This window comes from Oxyura jamaicensis, chromosome 4 (assembly GCF_011077185.1).
Source record: "Oxyura jamaicensis isolate SHBP4307 breed ruddy duck chromosome 4, BPBGC_Ojam_1.0, whole genome shotgun sequence".
NCBI classification, from domain to species: Eukaryota; Metazoa; Chordata; class Aves; order Anseriformes; family Anatidae; genus Oxyura; species Oxyura jamaicensis.
Window position 1 is genome coordinate 13806391 of NC_048896.1, and position 22041 is coordinate 13828431.

At 45.0% G+C, this 22041-nt stretch overlaps 1 protein-coding gene across 10 annotated transcripts in view; it reads right to left on the bottom strand.

Annotated features, from left to right (window-relative positions):
- IL1RAPL2 (interleukin 1 receptor accessory protein like 2) overlaps positions 1–22041 on the bottom strand; it is a 344696-nt gene that overhangs the window by 20074 nt on the left and 302581 nt on the right. For all 10 annotated transcript variants that reach the window (XM_035325341.1, XM_035325346.1, XM_035325345.1 and 7 more), the window contains 2 exons: positions 8643–8772; positions 2417–2562 (listed from right to left, as the gene is read on the bottom strand). In XM_035325341.1, the coding sequence (XP_035181232.1) occupies positions 2417–2562; positions 8643–8772 (276 nt within the window). The remainder of the gene's footprint in view (positions 1–2416; positions 2563–8642; positions 8773–22041) is intronic.

Below are 22041 nucleotides of genomic sequence, written 5' to 3' on the forward strand. Positions count from 1 at the left end.
CACATTACAATAGGAATCCACAATCCTATGACACACAAATAGAGGATGCTGGTCTACAGCCCTCTACCAGTCCTGTCCTAATTCCTGTCACAGGTCAGTAAAACTGTAGCATTTCCTGGCTTGTGAATACTCTACAACCAAATCCAAGCCAAAAAAAAGCTAGGATAAGAATTATATCAAGCTACAGAATGGAAAAGTTTGGCCAAGTATTAGTAAGAACTTAATACTTTAAAAAACAAGCCAATGGGACAGGTCGCCAAAGGACATAGTGAAAATACTGGGGATATTTTAAATGGCACTTGAATAGCTTGAAAATAAACTATCGAGAATGCCCAAGGGGAATATAAGCTTTCTACAGCCACATTTCAGAGAGAAATGAAATAGCGGCTGAGAAGTGATCCTCTCCACCTCCAAAGTCTGTATTCAGCACTGCTTCTTCCATAATTTCAGCAGAGCTCTGAAATGTCTGCATTTTCTTGTTATAAATAAACCTAGCTTGTTATTCTAATATATGCACCACAGCTGAGCACTTACCAGTGCCAACACAGACATACATGCTGTGTATTTATTAGGTTCAATGGATGGAAAGGTAGAATGCTTTTTTGTGCTAAAGAGGCTAATCCTTCATCATGATGACCAGTTTCCTTAATTAAAGTTGTGACACCCTGTCAATTTATATGTTAAATAGTGTGTGTTCTGCATCACAACTGCAGGCCCTTGTCTTTCAAGGTGGTTTGTGGTTTCTGTATTGTGTTTTATCCCTATCATTCACATAAAGCGTGGCCTATGTGACGCCCTTCTTCCTGGGAGGACATAAAAGTCTCGTATAGGAGATCATGTAAGCAGAGTTGATCCAGTTTTGGCAGGACTGAATACTGTGCTTTTGCATATATAACCTGCTGGTCACAAGAAAGAATAGTAGAAAAGGTTGTTGAGCCCAACATTTCCTCTCCCTACTAGCTCTTTTTTTTGGTCCCAATGCCATCTCTCCCTCACCTTTGATTATATACAGATTATCTGAGGGTACATGAAGCACAGCACACTTAGCATCCAGCATGGCTTTAGGTGAACCTGCTGACTCTGGTTGTTTGCCAGACTCGAGATGCTGGTGAACCTGGTTTCAACCCCATCTAGAGATGCCTTGGCTGGTCTTCCTGTTCTTTCACCTGGCTCTTGGTTCATTTGTCCCATGGTGACGTCTACCCTAGGCTCAGAGGTCAATCTGCAGCATGCTCAGGTACCAACAGTACATTTAAACCTTCTTGTAATGGGGACACTTCTGTGGGATTTAGCTGCAAGGATGGTGACGGAGGCCACTGCCTTGCTTACCCAACACTAACACTGCAGTCCACAATCTGCGTGTCCTTTGCCTCAGTGGTCTGAAGGCACACGAAAGACTGGAACAGATCTTGCAGTTGTGCCTTGTGGAAACATTTCTTACTTTTGGTAAATGATTTATAGCCAAAAATGACAACAGAGATCTGGACAACGTTATTAACTCTTTCTGTCTCCTGTGCTGACACCTCTATGGTTTCACATTGCTTTTGTATCCTGAGCAGGTAACCTTTCCTTGCTCTCCCAACAGTTACTGTCTTACAGCTTTGGTACTGCCTAAAACACTCATCTTACAGAGATTACAGGCAATTTAAACGTCACTCGACTTACAAATAGAAGAGGTGATTGAACTAACAAGATAAGAACTGTAATGAGATACCGCTACATGCCTTACGATAACAACTTCTACAAACAGCAGGGCAGGGTAGCACCTTTTAATTTGGCACATTCAAACCCCAATGGTTCCTGTTTTGCTACAGATAACTTGTCAATAGTGGTAGTCCCAATTCCAGGCATGGTATCCAGCAAAGCAATGCAACCATGAGGTAATTCTCCACTGATTTGTAGCTACCACTGCAATGTTTTCATTCCCCTCTGCAGTTAGAAATCAAAACGCATGGCAATTATTTAAAGATTTCCTTTTAAACAGCGAAGCTGTTAAAGGAAGTGGAGAAGTACGAGAACATCTGACCTCACTGCTGAGGTTCCTATTGTAAGGAACAGACATTTTAACTATCACACGATAACCTCTGGTCTAGTCAGTCAATTCTGGGTCAAATTCATAGCTTGTTTAGACCAAAATATTTCCACTGAATTTAGCGGGGCTTTATGGGTGACTGTATTCCAGGCAAGTACATCACCTGTGAGGCTGATTCACTAGTGACTAAAGAACAGTTCATGATTCTTTTTTTTTTTTTTTCCCGCAAATAGTAAAGTGAAGCCATAACACAAATGTGCTTCAGCTCCAGTAAGCACCCAGGAGTTCAGCCTGCCTCAGACAGGTCAGCAGGACCTTTGCTACTGCCTGACCCGTGGCTGCTGAGGCAAGTGAGATTGCAGCTAATAAAATACTGAGAATTACCTTTCTTGCGCAGAAGAACACTGGCATGTTTCCGTCCATTCCTATTTTCCACATGACATGTATAGTTAGCCAGATCTGCTTCCTCTACGGCGTCAAAGATCAATGTCAATTCAACTTCTTTTTCGCCAAGATGTTCTCTGAGGAGTCTGAAAGGAAAGACACAACCTTCTCTTAGCTGCATGAACACAGGGTGGGAGATTGCCAGAACCGTGATTTGTCAAGCACAAGATACGAGGCCTCCTTGCATTCCTGAAGAAGGACTTAGAAGGAGTTTGGGGTGGCCTGGAAGAAATGCAGGCATCACAGATGCATTTTTCACAACAACCAAACCCCTTTTTTTCCCCTTGTGTCTGCAGCGAGGAACAGGAGCAAGTCAGGAGGAATGTGGCAGTAAGCACAACAGTCGCATGCAGCTTGGTTACTTTGGCTCCCCCAGAGTTAACATGCTAAAAACAGTTCCTCTTTTAAAAGAAGCAATAAATACTCACTTTCCAGAGATGTAAATATGCCATGGCCGAGCAAATTATAAGGCAATATTTTGAAGGCTGCATCTTGTGCTACATTTTAATGCAATCTTGAAAACCAATGGAAGGAGTGATGCTACTCTGGAATTTTCCACTTTTTTTTTTTTCCCTAGACTGACTTTATAAGGGAACAACATCAAAAACAAGAGCTCTTTGCTCCTTTGAGAGCACAAATGGGACATATGAAATTCTCCGACAAGGACCAGAAAGTTCTATCAGAGCTTCAGGCCAGAGGTACAGCCTTTTCATGTCACTGTTCTAACACCAACATTAAAATAAAGCAAATGCAAGTGTTTTCTGATGATGGCATAAGTCTAAAAACAAAACGCCTTATTCTCTCAGAAGACTTATCAGTTGCTCAAGAAAGTTACGGGTCCTTTGAGTGAGGAAACGTGATCTCAAGTATAATCTGCCAGGTTCATTTGATCCTGGTAGTGTACTGCTGTGTAAAGGCAAGGGGATGAACATAAAACACACGATGCCCTCGCAGTCTGAAGCTTGTGAACTCACCACTGCACATAGTCCTGCTGGCAGTCTAGCATGGCTTTATGGATAAAACTGTATTTTACTTTATTTTACTGCCCCAAATAAATCTTTCTTCCAGACGCCGGTGAAAGGTACAAGGGAAGACGGGTAATTAGCCAAAGTGCTGTGTGCTGGATGGAAACGGTTTCTCCTGGAGAGCTTTAATTTTTCATTAACAACAACAAACACCAAATTTCTCTAGTACAAACCAAAGTTGTTTGGGGTTTTTAATGAACGCATGCGTTTTCTTATGCCCAGTACTTAATTTCATGTAGCAGACACAGATCTCCACGTTTGAAAACTAATTCGAAATGTGAGGGTGTTGCACTTGAACTTCAAAAATGCAAGCCTGACTGCTACAAACCAAATAGTACAGAAAGATTTCATACAGCTCTTTGCCTTTAAAGGCTTCTGTGATCTGGCAGAAACTCAGAAGACACACCAGAGCACCCACAAATATTCACCTCTTTCACTACGGCTGTGTAACTTGCAAAAAAGGCAAATGAAAAAACATTAGTTTAAGGACAGGCACGTGTGTGTTGCATTTGGAAACTTAGATTGCATCATTTCTGCAAATTCACCCTCATTTATTTCTGTATTTCTGCTTTTTTATTATTATTATTCTGGCCCCGACTCCTAGTGTTGAAAATAATGCAAGGAAGTGATTTTTCACCATTTCTGGACAGAAAAGAAACCTCCCAGGACAGCCCGATCTGCCTGCAGACTCAAATCAGCATAAACCACTGAGGAACAGATAAATGACTTCTCATTTACCTATTAATATTCCATTTATACAGCAAAATATTTTAAACTCAGGGAAGTCTTCCTTCTCTGTTGGTAAACAATACGCTTTACAAACTTTAGCCTACAAATTATGCTGCAGGGAACAAACAAAATCATTAACATAGAAGATATCTGGGACATTAATCTGGAGAACTCTGAGAATGTTCAGATTGTCTTGTGTTTATTATAATGAGCATATTTTATGCACAGCAACAATTACGAAGACATTACAATTAAAATAAACTATTATTCTGAATCTATTTAAAATAATCAACCTTTAGCCTAAATTTAAATAATATATGGTCAGCTAAAAAGGAGCTTTCATAAAAAGGAATATGATTTTTTCCACTTCTTTTCATGCTAATTGCAGTCTCTAGAAAGATCTCAGAATGAGATGTACCAGGAAAATGCTGACAGACAACTTAAACATTGTGCTGGTAGCAACATTCAGAAAAGCTCCTGGTGGTGTTAAACCTTCCTGCCTTTATTATTATTATTATTTTTAAACCAGTACTCTACAGCTTGTGGTTCACTATTGCCACAGAAATAGAGTCACACATCTACATTTTATTGTATTTTATTTTTAATATGTGCACAGCCTTTAGTTCATTGCATTTTGCAGCTGGTTCAGAGAAAGTGGAGCCCAATATTTTGGGGGAAGAAAAGGAATATAGCGTCAACAAGTTAGATCTTAAAGCCTGCAATAACATTTGCTGAACACGCAGAAAATGAAGCTCTGTCCTTATCTGGGTTGGTGGAACCTTGCCAGTAACACTGCCAACACATGCCAGTTCCGACAAGTTGAGAAAATAATGGCTCTTTTTTCTGGTTTGATGAATAAACTGTAAGAGTAATTCCATCATTGAATACATACAGAAATCAGTGGTGCTTGACAACTCACAATAAACAGGACGGAGGGAGAGAAAGAAGAGGTGGGTGAAGTGAAAAAATACCCAGTGCTTTCTTTCTGTTCAAGCTGAAGCAATTTATTTCATCTGAAACAAAACATTTTGTCTACTGATGATTTATCAGTTAAGAAAATGTGAATTAAAAACAACTGTAATGTCATAATACAAATGTTTTCTTTGAAGAATATCCCATGTTTCAGATTTTTCAAACGTTTTGTCGAATTTTTCACTGCATTTATGTACTAAGTTGAATCTGAAGATAAAATGTTTTTGCTTCGAAACCTTATTCTCCTACAATTGTCAGGTTTCAGCTGACCACAGATGGCAAGGCCTGGAGAAAGCTGCACCTGGGTCTCTTTGCAGGACCAAATAATTGATTCCAAATCTTTACTGATCTGCATGGGAGTCGGGACTTGGCAAAAAGGAAACTTTCATTCTTTAGATAGAGGATCTGGACTGTGAACAGGGATAAGAACTCTAGTCCTTCCTTCTGGTCTTTAACAGTAGTCTGTTCCTCATTCTCTGCCCATAAATTGTCTACTTAAATAGTGTGAGCTTTTCAGGAGAGAGCTGTCACTGCCTCACTTCTCTGCAAAGTACCTAACACGTTAGCCAGGCAGCGATGGTAATTCTGCCTCCCTCCCTTAGCATCCCCTCCTACCAGGGTACAACGTTCTCATCTTGTCTGGGTGTTTTGCACCCATCCGTTGACTTCTGCGGGTGAAAAGGCAGAATGTAAAATTAATCAGCAGGAGGAAATAAGGCTGCAGTTCCAAATGTCTCCATGCACATCTTTCCATGCCTCTCAAACAAGTTAAACTACTTGCACTTTAAAAATGGTGAAGACAGAGAAAAAAAAAAGTCAAAGATGCTCTACAAATTGAGCACTACGGTCATCTGCAAACTCTTCTGCGGTGTCGTCTGAAGAAGGAAAAGAAGCAACACATAGGCGGCTGGGAGAGTAAGATTTACGCCTGAAAATATTTATTTGCCATGGCAAAGAGATGGTGTTGACATTTTCTGCGGGTTCCTTAGATAATTAGGTGCAATGGACAACTCTGCAGGCAGGCTTAAAGGCTCTGATTCCTTCTTTAATAGCCCTGGTTCAATTTACATGACATTTTTATTACTGCTCTGAAAAGCCCACCTAGAAAAGCAAACTCTCTCCTTTTCCCCCTATGAATTTCTAACATTTGAAGAGCTTAACTCAGGGGAAGGCAAGGAGGTGCAGCAGAGAAGGGGTTGACGCCTCTCAACCCTGCAGTACTGACTGGTTACTTTTCATTACGAAGCTCTCTAACAAGGTCGAATAAATAACCTCAAGGCCAGAGCTGCACGTAGTACTTCTGGTGAAGCCAGTCCCCCAAACAAACAGTTCTAGGGTCCTGACTTCAATAGGATTACTCAAGTCACATGCTTCCTTATTTCAGTGCTCTCAGAAAAGCAGGCGGATGGCCTAGTAATTACGAATGCTCCAGCACGCACATGAGGGCTGGGTACTTTGTGCCCCCACGACTGTGTCCGTGGTAAGGACAGCACCAAAAATTCAGAACTCTGCTTTTAAATGTGTGAACTAATTTATCACAGGGAAGTAAAATGGTAGATATTTGCCAAAGGAACAACCCATGGCTTATTTTGGTCTGCTTGTAACAATTCCCACCTACTTGTAGTTTTTCAGCAGTATAAAACCAACATGCTGATAACGTCACGTACGAGCACACTGATGGGAAAGGCATCTAACCAGCAAGCTTCCCATGGCTCATCAAACTTGAAACATACGTGACGTTTTTTGAAATACATCAATAAATACGACTGGGTGGGAGATGCGGGCAGGCTCGGGGCGCTGATGGAACAGTCGCTGCCGCTTAGTTTCCCTGCAGCAGCAGAGCTGCAGAGGGATGCACAAACAAGAGCTGTTACTATGAAAAAGTCATTTGTGAAAAGTTACTCCTGCAGTTGCTAAAGCTACTTTGAAATGAGAAAAGGGATGGACTGTGGCACTGCTGGTAACCATGCAGTAGGTTTGGGTAGATGCTTTTAATGCTGGCTGGGATGCCCAGGGGACTGGGTGCGTGAGAAGCAGCTTTGCTGAAGAGAAGCTGAAAATAGTGAGGGGTCTGCAAACCGAGTGAAAGCATCTTAACCGAGAGAGAAAAGGAGTCATTGCAAAATGAATTTGAAATACGAATGCGGAATGAGATGGGGCAATAAGGTACAAATGCAACTTTTTCACACTCAATTTCATTAGCAGAAATGTACAGGAAGGAAAAATTTGGAATGCTCCTGGAGCTGGAGGGCTCTTTAAACACAAACCTCAAGCTCTCCTTCTGATGTGAAGGAAGACCAAAAACCAAAACCACTCTGCTCAGATACCAGAGAAGACGCAGTGTTGCTAAATGCTCCTTATGTGCAAGGGCAGAAGTTTTATGTAATTGTATTTTGTGGTCAGAAGCCCAAAAGAGGATTTTACACTTAAAGCCATTCTGATAATATATGATAAATTCCATCTGTACACAATTAAGGTGCAACACTAGGTCAGTTATTTTAGTATAACTTAATAACCAGCGGCTAAATGAGCGAACTTCAAATTATTGATCCAGAGATAAAGCAACAGAATCTCTCTGCCTGCTCTCCAAAATCTCTGTTAAGAAGAAAGAAACAACTCAGAAAATAGATGAAAAAATAAAAAAGAATGAGATGGAAGATGCAAAGACCTTGGCTTTCTTTATGATCCATACTCATCATCTGTCTATAGGAGCTGGGACTACATGTCCAGTGTATGATCATAGCTTAGTCTTTGCTCAGAGAGCTATTCATCAGGTAATCATCCATCAGGGAAGACCAGAAGATGCTGTTACGTGCAAACTCCATGAACATTCATGTGGATGCTAGCGTGTTTTCTTTACAACTGGTACAGCAAATGATAACCAGCATCGGGAACAAGCCATGCACAATCTTTGTATCAGACTTCCCCACACAGCGACACCCGTCTCTTAAATGCTAAACAAGGAGGAACAAATGCTGCTCTTTGAAAGCCCTGGGTAAGTCCTAGCGAGCTGTATCACGACCAGACAATGCATTCAGTAAGAGAAAAAGTAGGGTGACTTTGACAGGAGACTATTAATCTCTGAGATTAACACCGATGCTGAAATGAATGTCATCCTGCAAAGCCTGCCACGAGGGCCGGCTGCAGTGGACAGCAAGACTAACATCAACCCCCAGAACACTCAGGAGATGTTTCAGCTACTGTCAGGGGAATCTGGTGACAGATTTTCAGGCACATAGATAGCTCCTGTGTCTTTAAAGTTTACTCACTGGAGGGATGCAACTCACACTGCTCTGGCTCCAAGTCATTCATCTGCCTTTAGACAGAAAATTGTTCCCACTTCCAATCAAAAATGTGTTTTGAAAACACAACAGAAACAAAACCACAAACAGGCTTTTGGGACATTCAACATTTCTAACACTGAACACTCCAAAAAGTACCTGATTTCGCCTTCTCTAATGTGACCTTCTAATTCTTCTATGAATTTTTCCCCTTTCATCCAGTAGATCATGGGGCCTGACTCTCCGCTGAATCCAAAGAAAGCTTTGCAGGCCACGGTCAGCGGGTTGCCTGAGGACAAGAAAAGAGAGGGTTAGACACATTGACACGGCTGCTACAGAGAGAACAACTATGAGAAAACTCAACGTCTGATACACCTCCACACATAACATTGGGAAAAAAAGTGAGTAATTATAAACTGGAGGAAGAACGCTGATGTGGATTTGCATCTAGAGGAAAGAGCAGTGAAAGGAAACTCAGATTATCCATCATTTCATTTTTTCCCCCAAAGATACTACATGAACAATGTCAGGGTATGGAAACAGTGGCAACGTAAGGTGTTGTCAAATTGGTTATTAAAAAAATGAAAATGACTTGGTCAGACTCCTGGGATGCCTCCCAGGACAGGAGAGCGTGCCCTAACAGGGAGGTAAATCATCAAACCTGCTTACTGCTGCCTAACCACTTGTAAAAGACAGAGCGATAATTTCATCCTCACTTAGGTAGAAATCAAATGTTAATGAAGTCCTGGTAAGCTGTTCAGAGAGTTTTTAAAGATCCCCAAGTAATATGTGATGCCAGTGAGCTCCAACACTTGTGTTACTGTCAACAGGCTTTTGGCAAAGGGCCGAACTTGAAAGCATCGCTCAGGCAATACAGGAAAGAACTTCTCCCTTTCAGCTCTTCAAAAATGCTTCCAAAAGAAAGAAAAGAGAACTCGGAAAATAATCAGATTCCTTTTCTCTCCAAGAATTTAGCATATACATGGCTTTTTGGTTGGCTACGGCTTTAGTTGTACTGACTAGTCAAAGGCTGCAGCGCTTAGTCTGCCAGGACAGATGGGTGTCTGTCTGCACTAAACAAAACCAACAACAACAACAAAAAAGCCAGGAGACACAGGAGAACTATCCCTGCTCCCTTAGTATGAGAATAAGCTGCTGCACCCACTTTGTTTTTTTTTTTTTTTTAAACCCAGCACAGGTGGTCAAGCTTACAAAGCAGCTGTCGAGGAGCTACATGGGAGGACAGGCTTCATTTCACGTCACTGGAGACATCTGCTGACTCTTCGAGGACTTGGATCAAACGTGCAAAGCATTTTACAATATTTAGAAGAAATGTTTTATTATTCCAGTCGTTCTCAGTGCCAGCAGGACACTCTTCTGACACTCAAGTAAGAAGAGGCATACAGTTTTCAGGAAGGGCTAGTCGTGTGGGGCCCGTCACTTGGCTGAACACGGGCTCATGGTTTCACACGACTGACTTATCGTGCCTTAATCAGTTACCTCTTGTCTGCCCAGCGGTGATAACTGGCTGTGTGCATACTCAGAGCGTATCAGAGCTGGGTGTTTAAGCATCTCTGCCTAACCCCCGCCTCCCCCCAGGGCTGTGCTAAGTCAACTACTTGTACTCATCTATCCTTTCTCTCAGTGCCCAATTTAAGACATGTCAAAAGAGGCTGATTATGCAGGAAGTGCAGCATTCCCAGCCACTGAAAATCAGACGCCTTTAAATTGTTTCCAAGAGCCAAAATTACAAGTCCTTTTCAAACATAAGGATACAGCAAGAAAATGTTTAAAGACCGCACTTGAGTCTGTGCCTCTCAAATAGCAAGAGACAGAAATGGAAAGGAAATCAGAGTGTTTATCCTGAAGCCGTCTCGCAGAACCTTTCATTACCCCCACATTCACCATGAACCCCGGCACCACAGCTGGCCACCGTACACGTGCTGACGCTCACAGATTATATACAACCAGCTCAAACGCCCAGACCACGAGGCCAAGGGGATATTCACAGCTGTCTCCACATCCCCCAACGCTGACCAGCGTCACAGCAAAGTTTCGAGCCTCATCAGCTGGTGAAGAGTCCGACTCTCGCGGGTGTCCCATAACCCATGCTGTGATGGGAGCAGCCGACACCCTGCGAGGTGCTGCGTGCCCACCACGGGTGATGGGGAGATACAGGGCCTCCGGCTGTATCCATCTCACGTCTTCCTAACACGCCGAACGCCAGGTGTGAGGTCTTCTGCGCTGCTCGCCTCAGAGGCACAGCGGATGCTGATTTAAATACCACGTAGTGATTGCTAGCATGTCGCTGCTCAGTCCACGTTTGATTTTAATGGAAAAAGACAATCGCAGCAATGTGAAAAAGAAAAATGGCTAAAGGGGGCCTATCAGCTGTGACAGAACACGTCCTTTCCTTGGCACACCGTGCTGGGCATTAAGTGTTACGGGCAAAATATTCCGCAGGGCGTGCTTTTCCTCCAGCCAGCACATTTTGACTTGAAATAAAAATAAATAATCAAACCCCCGAGGAAATGAAAATAAGGTGAAGCTAAAATTTCCATACTTGCAGAGTAAATATCCGGAGGTAATCTAACTGTTCTGAAGAAATAAAGTTTTCTGTACAAATGGGAAAGACTAAGAGAACAGCTACGGTATGCAGCTCCTGTAGTAAATGAACCCGGTCCCTGTACCGGGACAGGCTGTGTCCCCGCTCTGCTGCCGGGGAAAAAAACCAGCATAAACTAATATGGCCAAGGGCGACCTTCATTTAGAGGGAATTTGTATTTTCAGCTCTGAGCCCGGGACTGGCCACACTTGTAAAAACCCCCGTCCATCTCGCCTGCGAACCCACGGCTGATCAGATGGAGGTGACAGTGGCGGCATCACAGGAACAGCCACCTCCTCTCACCGTAGCACAATGACGCACGCCTGGCTTGAGCTGATCTGTCTTGGTGTGGAAAGGGCCTGGGGCTTGGTGACACCCCCATGTCCCCTCCAAACCCAAACTCTTCCACGCCACTCTTCTACTCCCCAAGCTGATGGGGACGTCCCACTCTTCTCTAGCTTACTGAGGCAGCCCCTGGTCTCTAACTCTCCCACTCCTCTGTGGCAAAAGGACCACGTCCACATTCCCCACAACACTAAATGGTCCCACCACGAACTTCTTATTAAAGAAGATTTCTCCTAGCGTCATTTAATTAACCACATCGAAGTTCCTAGAAGGAATGGTATCCTGAACGCGCTCCGTGTATGAATGGTTTCTGTTTAAACCTGTTTCTGTTTCACCTGTAACTTTACTTAGCAAAATAATTTGCTGAGAAATAGAGAGAACAATTAGAGAGATTTGTAATGAATCAACATTTAAGAGAACGTTTTAAGAATTGAGGGGAGACATTGCAAAAGGCTGCTCACATCCCTGCGCCTACTGCTTTGCTGGGGTCACCTTGGGAAGGAAAGCCTCCAGCCCCAGCAGCAGGCTCTGCTTTACCTTTTTTCCCTACGCCGTCAATCAGGCAGGCTTGTTGCAAACCCAGCTGATAAGGCACAACCGCTGGCAAAAGGAATGACTTTTATTGCTAAATCTTATTGTTCATTTTTCATGCGACTGTTTTCACAATAAATCCGTGTGAGCTCCATCATACATTTTAATATTTCTTTTTTTCCGAGAAAGAGAACCCACAGAAACGCAATTATTCAAGCAAAAGAGCTGAATGCTGGGGGTACGAGTCCTGGCTAAGGATGGAAAAAGGGTCTGCAAAATAAATTAGCCTGGCATGATTCTGAATGTGCTTACTGCGGGCCTGACATGCCTTGAAAGAGAATGACAAATACCGCAGCCAGGCTCTCTTAAAAAAGTCATGCTCCAAGCATCAAATAAATGAAGCTTAAAATATCTAAAAGTTCTTCAATCCTTTAAAAACTTAACCGCCAAGGCCAGATGACTGACCAGCACAGAAAGCAAAAGCTGCTCACTGACCATAAGATCTGGCTTATGCCAAAGCATTTTTTCAAGGATTTTTTTTTTGACTCATGAAAAAATACTGATTTTTTTTTTCTTTTTCACTTATTTTTTACAAGAAAGTATATTTCTTGGTTTATTTGCCAGCATCCATTCAGTTGTACATTGCACAGCTCATGTTCTCTGCTGTTCTGCTGCTGCTCCGTTCTTCCAGCACATCAGCCTTTTGCTCCCGGAGCAAATTACCCCTCTGACAGCCATCAAAGTCATTTGTGAATCCTTTGCTTTTTGTGATTTTTTTTTTTTTTTTTTTTTGCTACAGCTTGAAACATTCATTTTTCCAATTCTTTCGTGTTTTTGTGCCAGATACAGCTCCACTCGCAAGCCTGATCAATGCTTTAGCATCTCCTTGCACCATAGTGGGAGGCTTCTCATCAATCAAAGCCCCAAACCATTGCCACTTCCCTAAGAAATTGAAAGAAACAATAACAGAAATAGAAGACAGTGGTAACATCCTCTCTCAGCCTCCTCTCTCAATTTCAGCCTGATTGTCCAAATTAAATAGTGACTGGAGGAGGGCTACACGATTATTGCCCAAAGCAGAGAGCCAGACTTGTGTCATGGTAACGTGAATCCTTTGATGGATTCCTGGGGAAAGCCCCACGAAGGGTTTGGCTCTGTGCTGGGGAGAGGCTGCTGTTTGCTCACATCCCTGGGGGCTCACAGACGTGTGAAGGTGGTTGGATCTGGGCGGCACTGCTGCCCATCGCAAGGCGACTGTTTCCCGATGTCTATGCCCAGCACTGCCCCTTCAGAACCGCATTAAAGTCAAATCAGGGCTTATTGAAAAATAAAGAACAAATCGTGGGGCGATAACCACAAAATGGGCGTGCGAATCCTCTAGGGGAGATCAGGCTTCGGTGCTTGCCCGGCTGAGCTGGAGGAAGCCGCCTGGGGCTGAGATGCCCTGAGAAGGGCAGGGCCACGTCCCCAAGCAGTCCCTGTGGTGCCAGAAGTTGAGAGTGGCCATACAAACCCGTTTCCTGATAAAACCCCCAGCTGTTTCCTTTCTGGAATGGGGTTTGATGCACGTACATAGCTCCTGCTCTCCAGCCTTCCTTTCCCAGGCTTCTTCTGACAGGCGAGCGACTGCTCTACTTGAGGCTTCTCACAGGGCGTTGGTTTCAAGCAGCCTCCTCCGCAGCCCAGTGGGAGCCTCCCTCCCTAAATCACCAGGGGGTGGAGGCTGTGGGGCTGCCCAGAAGCTGGGCATGGACGCCCACCACAGGGCTGCTTACATAGGAAGGGCGCTCACCTCCAGCATCACCTGGTCTAACCGACCCCCCACCACCAATGTCACCCACTACACAATGCCCCAAGCACCACGTCCAACTTTTCCTTGAACACCCCCAGGGACGGGGACTCCACCACCTCCCTGGGCAGCCAGCTGCTGCCAAAGACTTAAGGATGGCAACAGCAACAAATGGTGCTCGCTCGAGGCCACTCTAGCGGTCTGAGACCCAAATCCTGAGGCTGAGCCTTAGCCCTCTGCTGAGCATCCCATGCCAGGTGTTCCCTGAATGAGGTGGGCTGTTTTTACGTTTGTTAAGTTTACAAGTTCGTGCTTAAAAGGTTTCAGTTAATCGAAGGTTTAGGTAAGCAATCAGGGGTGCCCGCAGTCACTACTTCTGAACCACCAGTATCACACTGGTTAAAAAGAGACTTCATAAATTCACTATTCCAGCAGCAGGTAATTTCTCCTCATTCAGAGATCTCCCACCTTGTCTGCGCCAGGGTCAAACCTGACGGATGCTGCAGATACAAATTCACTCGGATGCAGTGAGCGTTGCAAGGCACCTCGGGGGATGTGTCTGCCGTGGTTCGGTATCACCTGGTTGATTGAAAAATTGCTGCTCGTCCACTTATCCTGGACTGGCGTGGTGAGCAATGAATACTGATGTTGAGAAGTTTGGTGTTAAATAAGGGAAGCTGTTGGCTCTGGAAACCAGGCAACAAGACTGCCCTAATTCAGATTCAAATCCTGTATTTGGATGCTCCGACAGATCAGGACTCACAAAGAAGCCCATTTTCTGTGATTCAGAGCCATTTCCCACACCCTAATAGGGCATCTCCATGTACCATCTACACTTACAACCCCTGAAACACAAATGTAGCCTCATCATAAGGCTGAGTAATACAACAAAAACAAGGCACTTGACCAACCACACCATCAGATGTGAGGGCTGGTGCTGCACTGGCCCCTTTTCATTTCTCACTTCACTCCTTTCTGCTTCTAGCCCTTGGGTTCTGCTAGGTCTGTTTGACTCTCTGCTCTCTCCTTTCTGCCTGACCCACTCCCTGCTTTCTCCATGAGCTCAGCACCCCCCTCAACAACAACGTTTTGTTTTTTTATAGTATCATGCTTCACCTTTTGTAACTTCACTATCCCTCTTTTCACCCATTTCCTTTGGCCCTCATTTCATAGCTTCTTCCTTTCAGTTTCCAGTCTGCCTTCCACCATTTTTTCTGCCCTGTCCCTGCACCTCAGTCTCCCCCAGGACATGCCCAGAGAGTCTTCTTTCCCTTCTCCTATTGCTCTTCCTCCATCCCTCCCCTTATCCCGTGAAACACGATGACTAGACACCAACCACGTTCACATCTTGAGACCAGGGAGTAAAGGACGGTCTCCATTCCTCACTGCCGTAGTCACCTCCTTGTTACACCCGTTGCATTTCAGCCACTTCCAGATCTCCCAGTTTTCGTTTCCTCCTTCCTCCCATCACAAACCCAAATGCTAATCTCTCCTGCAGACATCCACCTTCCTTTGCCTTCCATAGCAATTAGGAAGAGCTGTGAATGCTGTGGCTGCAGTTGTCCTTGCCAGCCACTCTACCCACAACCTTATGTCTGCCCAGCAACACCACAATAAACGCAGCCAGCTCTGAGCTTCACGGATTTGTTCAAGTGAAATTCTCCTTTTTTTTTTTGGTTCATCAGCCCGCACTGCCCAGCTGGCTCCACGCACAAGAGGATGCTGCTAGGGCTCATCCGCACCCCAGATGGGATGGCTTCCTAAAGGAGGCAGGAGGCATTTGGCAGTGCCAGCGGAGTAAAACCCAGGCACATCCTCACGTCATCCATCTTCACGGTTTTTTTTTCCAGGTCCCTCTCAGCGCAGGCCAAGGGACTGCAGCGTCCCTTCGCAACATCAGGGTCTTCAGCATCTGTTCCTGTTACCTGCTAATGCCACACTGAAATCCTGCACAGATTTACACATTACTGGATTTAGAAAAAAAAAAAAAATCTCAAAAACCTCAGGTATGCTGTTACCTCCCTCCTTTATTTTTTCTTTTTTTGCCATTTCCCAGCATTATTTTGTTCCTTATTCTCTGTAGGACAACAAGATGTATAAGGTCAGTGCTAATTACTCTACCTGGGCTTATTGTACCTCCTCTTTCACTAGGTTACCCTACAGAACACAAGCTTTGCTGTGTGCCAGACCATGCCACCCTGATTTAGACAACAGTCTTATGGAATCCAGTGACTATTTTGAGCATTACTGGATGACTGAAAATAACATACATTCTAAAGCAATTATTTTCTCTGGAAAAAAAATAATACAGAAAATCCTATGTTTCAAAGCTCTATTCCAGCAGCCTGTAGATTTATGACCAGATATGACCCCTACAAACATTTGCATAATTAGAGATCAGCTAGGAATTAATGAAACGACAGCATTTTTAACAAAATTAATACAGAAAGAAACCCGCTTTGTGCAGTGATAATAATTGCTGTAATGAAGTAAATTTACAGCAAAATCAAACCTCACCAGCCTCCAGACATTTCCAAGCAGTTTAACAGCATTTTGAAACACGTAGGTATACATTATTTTTACTCGGTTGTTTTATTCTCCAAGTTTCTATAAAGAAACAGTCTAAAGGAGGCGCTCTTCTCTCAAGTGGGGCTCCGGTATGACCAGCGCACGCGAGCAACTGAAATGATGTTGTGGCAGCTGTCCTGATGTAGAGGAAAAAATAAATGGTGGTACACGACATACGTTGAGGTGGCTTTTCTCTCATATCAGAACTCTTTGGCCAAGGCAAGTCTTTGACAGTAAAAAAGAGCCAAGTAAAAACTTTGACAAGAAGCATGCGAAGGATCTTTAGGTCTTGTTTTGCCCTCTATAGTTTACGATCTTAATCCTAACCTTCTTTCTCGCTCTGCTCTTATTTCTTACGCCCTGAGACATCACAGAGCACACAGCCATGAGGTATTTGTGCTCTTCTGTCTCACTCAAGTGAGCAAATAGCAGATCTAAAAAGTACCCGAAGTAACACTGACTAACAACAAGCAGCAAAATGCCGAACATGAAACGAACCCAAGCAAACCTCTAGACAGTTTGCTGCCAAGAACACGAGTCAGAGCATTGCTGTCATTGCGTACAGCCACAGCCACTTCTCATTTAAACACCACGCTCATGACCTGGTCCAAGTGCTGCTTGTAGGCTCGGCTATTGACTGGGGCTCGCACAAAAAGAGAAAGACAAAACTAACACACACACGAGGCTGAAAGGGAGCTGATAAAAACTTATCAGATGTTCCGAGTGCCTTTTGGGAAACTAAACAAAAAAATCCAAACACAAAGAGATCAATCAAGGCAAAATCTCCTAGAGCAACTTCCTTCCAAAAAAAGACATCCAGAAGCAGCCCCCAACCAAGCAAACCTCACCTAAATAATCTAAAATCCTTTACTCCGTTTTCAGAACTGCCTTGAGGGCACAGTTTCAAAAGCCCTAGTCATGGAGGGCTCAGGTGTAATTGAAAGCCCAGAGTTTTTGCTTTTCAGTTATTCACCTGCAATGAAGACAGATGCTTAGCAGGATTTCCAGAAGCAGCTTGACAGCTGCTGTGTACTGACTGAGATCCTTCTGAAAATCTCGTTTCCATGCATTCTGAGGCATTGATTTAAGAAAAGTGCAGGGATGAAGGCTGTCTTAGAGAGCGCCATATGAACTAAAACCAGTCCAGGACAAATTACACGGGAGTTGGAGGCAGGACACCACATGTGATGCTGTCAACCTCCAAGAAACCATTAGGAGTGGCAAATTCAAGAGGTTTTATTTCAGATTGTAACTTCCTGTTGATGGCATCCAAAGCCAAAATGCTCATCTGCCACGGCCTAATTTGAGCTGTCAGTGGGCTGGTAAGGGGATGCTCCTTATGGATATGCTTTCTTTGAAGGGAGCAGTGCACAGAGGGAATAGGCTGCAGATTTCCGGCCCGTCTTGTCCATGCTTGAAATAAAACTGGGGTTTCCTCAGCCTTGTATCCCAATCTGACATCTGGAGGCAGGATGATGTGTACCTGTCTGAGGACTATTTGCTAACGACTTGCCTTCTTTTTCTAGCAGAAACGTGTCTTCCATTTTTGCCTGTCCTCGTCCCCTTTTGCTCCAGACAAGACTGCCCTTCAGCCTTATGCAGTCATGCTTATTTACTTTTCAGAAAAAGTACAAAAGCAGCAGCAAATTATTTCAAGTCCTCCAGGAAGATGCTTTAGGGAATGAAGTCAGTGAAACAGAGGATAAAAAGTTCACCTCCGAGCCTTTTCAGCGAGCTGGCCGTCGCACAAGCAAGCTGCCGCGTCTCAGCTGGTAGAGGAGCGCCTGTTACACCAGGAGCCAAAGGAGCGGAACAAAATGTTATGGGGCGGCAACATCCAGGCTAGTGGGAGCTAAGCAGGGATTGAGATGGAACACATCATCTCATTACAGCTATGCCCCCTCTGCTGGCACCGTGACCTCTGTTTAACATTGGATTTAGGATGGCCAGAATAGCTGGCACCACACAGGTGCGTTGCTGTGCTTAGAGCTTGACAAATGCTCCAGCATTCTGCTGAACAGGGAGAGGTCTCCTTCTTCAGTACATTTAAGCAGACATTTAAGTGCTGTGCTGAGCCGGGACAACAGCGAGTCTTTCTTTAAGACTGTACTTCCCAAAAAGTGCCAAAAGGAAAACAGCAGCCACAGGGAGCAGTGTTTTCTCCAAGGTAACTCCAGCAAATAATTTCCATTATTTCCTTAAGTTTAGATATAACGTTCAGGGAGAGTAGAGATGTAAAACAGTTTGATAAATACAACCTGTATTTTGCTCCTTGATCCAGTCAATGTTCACCAGTTGTCCAATACAGAATTTACAGGGAAATTTAATCTCTTTAGTTTGTCAGAATTAAAGGAAACATTTTTATTTGCCCTTCTTATCATTAAAAACGTAATGATAAAAAAGCAAGTAACATTAAGGTGGACAGTATTTTTAGAAAGAGTCAAGCACAGCAAACTCCGACTAAAATAGGAACAGCTTTACGTCATTTTTTTCTTTCTTTTGTCAGAATTTTGGGTTAAGAATTTTTAAATCAAGATGCAAGGCCTAAAACAGGGTCCTGTGCCTTGGGTGAAAGAATTTAGCAAGCCCTTAAAGATGCCTTCAGAAATGTTATGAACTCAGACAACTTCCCAGTGTTAAAACTCCTTCCTAAAGAGAGACAGCGACAACCCCTTGTGCTCAGTGATTTGAGTCGTCATCTACCAGTTCAGGTAAGTTCCATGCTAGGAATGTCCTTGGTGCTTTCTCTGATGGATGTGACTTGCAGAAGTCAGCAGACGGATTGCCCTAAACCCATTAGCAGTGAAGACTCAGATTTACTCTAAGCCTCTTGCCTTGCATTCAGCTGATAGCACTCACATTAAACACGCATTAAATGTAATTTTAGTCGCACTGGTGTCTAATAATCCCAAATTTCCCCAGGTGAGTGCCAGATCATGAAGTCAAACTCAGAACTAAACTCTGCCCCACCTCTTTCTTCTCTGGGGTCCCTATGCACAGGGAAGGCACAGCCCCGAGCCCACAACCTTGCTCTCAGCACTGCTGGGTGGCGATGATTAAAACACCCCCAGAATCAAAGAATACTTTGCTAGCCCAAAGTAGAACATCCCCTGTAAGGGGAAACCATCCTATCCACATTCATGGTGATTTGTGCCCCCAGAATCTGAGCACAGAGCCACGTGGCTAGAGAGGAATATTTTTACTCCGTAAATAAATACTAATAAATACAAAACCTACACACACAGGCCTCTTGCGGAGATGGGTGACAAGTCCTTCTCCAGGCTTACAAGGAGATGCTGTGACTTTGAATCTGAAACACCCTGAGGAGGAGGAAGCTCTCTTTCCCTGCTGTGAAGAATGGTGTGACCTCGTTCCAGCTGGGAGAGCCAAGCTATCAGTTAATCTGAGCAACCTGCTGAGAATTTAAGTCTGGACCTACGTGGTTCGTCTTAAAAAGACCATCCCCTAAAGCAAAGGGGAACTGGAACCAGCAGCCTGTCCTCCCCACTGGCAGGGCTGGCAGTCTGTAGCACAGCAGGCAGAGCACAAGCGAGCTGCTCTCTGGCCCTGGCAGGAGCCCCAGCCTGCCTTCGCTCCAGCGCGCTGCGAGAAGCCACAAAAGAGCACCCGGCCCACAGAGCTCCCCCAGAAAGAGGCTTTGATTTTAGACACTCCTGGAGCCTCAGATTGCCCTCCTCATGTCTCGCCCATGGTGGCATTGGGTTATAAGGCAGTATCTCAGAAGCTCAGAGCAGGATCTTAAAACCCCTTCCTGGGAGAGAAAAGCTTTGCTCTTCTTTATTGTGTATCTCTTTTCTTAGCTGGGATAGCACCAAGAGAGAAAATAAACTGCTCCCTGCAATATCTCACGTGAAACCATGGGCATTTCTGCCTCAAGATTGTTACTTGAGCTTTTTCTGGTGCCAGAAATGCTTATGTGGCTCTCACCTCTGCATTAACCAGGAAAGGTTACAGACTTGCTCCTCCGTCCCTTGGGAAAGCTCCTGCCACCAGGTAAAATGAAGCAAGGACCCAGGTAATTGTGATCATCTGGAAGCGTGATGGTCTTATCACACACAGATGTGCAGGAGCAAGACCAAAGGACTGGCCTTTGGAGATGTGCATCTGCTACCTCTCAGAGCACTGAACAAAGCCATGCCCGCAGCTGATAATAGACTGCCCCGCGTGCCTCGTGAATGCTGCTTCGAAGGCTTTTTAAAGGGATGCTGCATACATTTTAGGAAGCTCATGCAGCAATACAAAACAGAGGATAAAAACAGATAAAGTCTGCTGCAGTCCAGTGTGTGCTTCCAGATTCCAGGAATCCACTGCTGTTTATGTGCAGGGCCCCATGAAATGGCCAGCAGTGCCTCATGGCTATTTCCCACCCTGACACCCCAAGGAACGCTACCAGAGGGTACCCAGTGCTGGGACATACCTGTGGGGGCTGCTGCTGCTGCCCTGAGGCGGCTGCTGCATTTTGAAGTTGGAGAGTTCCTTCCCCAGGTCTCTTTCTGCTATCAGAGACAGAAAAGGCAGCTGAGCCCAGGCTGCGGGCAGGACTGCTGGAATGGAGGGATCTCCGCAGGCAGAGGAAGGATGCTGCTGGCTCTGGTCATGAGCAGCACTCCCTCAGGAAAGGTAGGAGAGATCTGTGCTGTTTGTCCTGTGTGAGTCCTCATTTCCCACCGAGAAGCTCACAGCCCAGCTCAGGAAGAACAAAGGCTCGTGGCTCGCAGCATGCCCAAAGCAGCCCCTTGGGCAGCTACCAGCCAAGCAGAGCAAGGAATGCTCCCTGCTCCCAAACACAGCAGCTATGCAGGCACTCCCATCCTCCTTTAGGCCCACTAACGAAACCTGCTTTACAAGTGAGCCCCGCACAGGAACATAGCTCCATTTGCTAACGAAGAAACGAGAGCCCAGACTGCGTGCGGCAGCTGCGGAAGGCAAGCAGCAGTCTCCCCTTCTGAAAGGCTGCTCCAGAGAAAGGGCTTCAAAGAGGTGAGCAGTAAAAGGGCACTTGGATGAAAGGAGGAATTAAACCTCAGCATAGGAAAATAGTGTTTCAGGCAGGGTACGTGCGGGGACAGGGTCCCCCCAGGGCCCCATAGCACCTTGCTCCCTGACGCTGCCTGGCTGCTTTTCGGCTGGCTTTAGCTGCCCAGGAGAGGACAACGTGACAGCCAGGCTGTGGGAGCCACTGACTGCTGGCACCCTGCACTTTGCTTCTGTCACATCGAGGCATCCGCAAGCTGCTCAGAGCCTTTGAGATGGAACTTCTTGCTTGCTCACATGGAAATGAAGTAGCAGCCAGGGCGATGTGCACTACTGTGCACAGAAACAAACGCGGAGCCACAGAGTAGCGCTTCCACCTAATCTGTGGCCACGAGCCCTGCCGGTGCCTGAGGAAAGGCTATTTCACAGACAAGAACTTCACATTGGACTAAAGAAAGTTAAGATTTATGTAACCTGAAGCCCCAAAGCAATCAAAGGAGCGTGCCTGTCGCCCCCAGAAGCTGCCTGCCCTGCTTTTGGCTGTGTTCTTCCTCCCTCGGTTTCTGACCGCTCTGAAGCACGTCGCAGGGGTTGTTTACTGAGCAGAGTTCACCAACCTTGACAGTCACCTGCCTTTCGTGCGAGCCAGCCCTGGCTCAGAAGCTCTGTTCCTGCGTAGTGAAAGCCGAGCATCTGGCAGGGCGTAAGCAGGGCTGAGCTGCTGG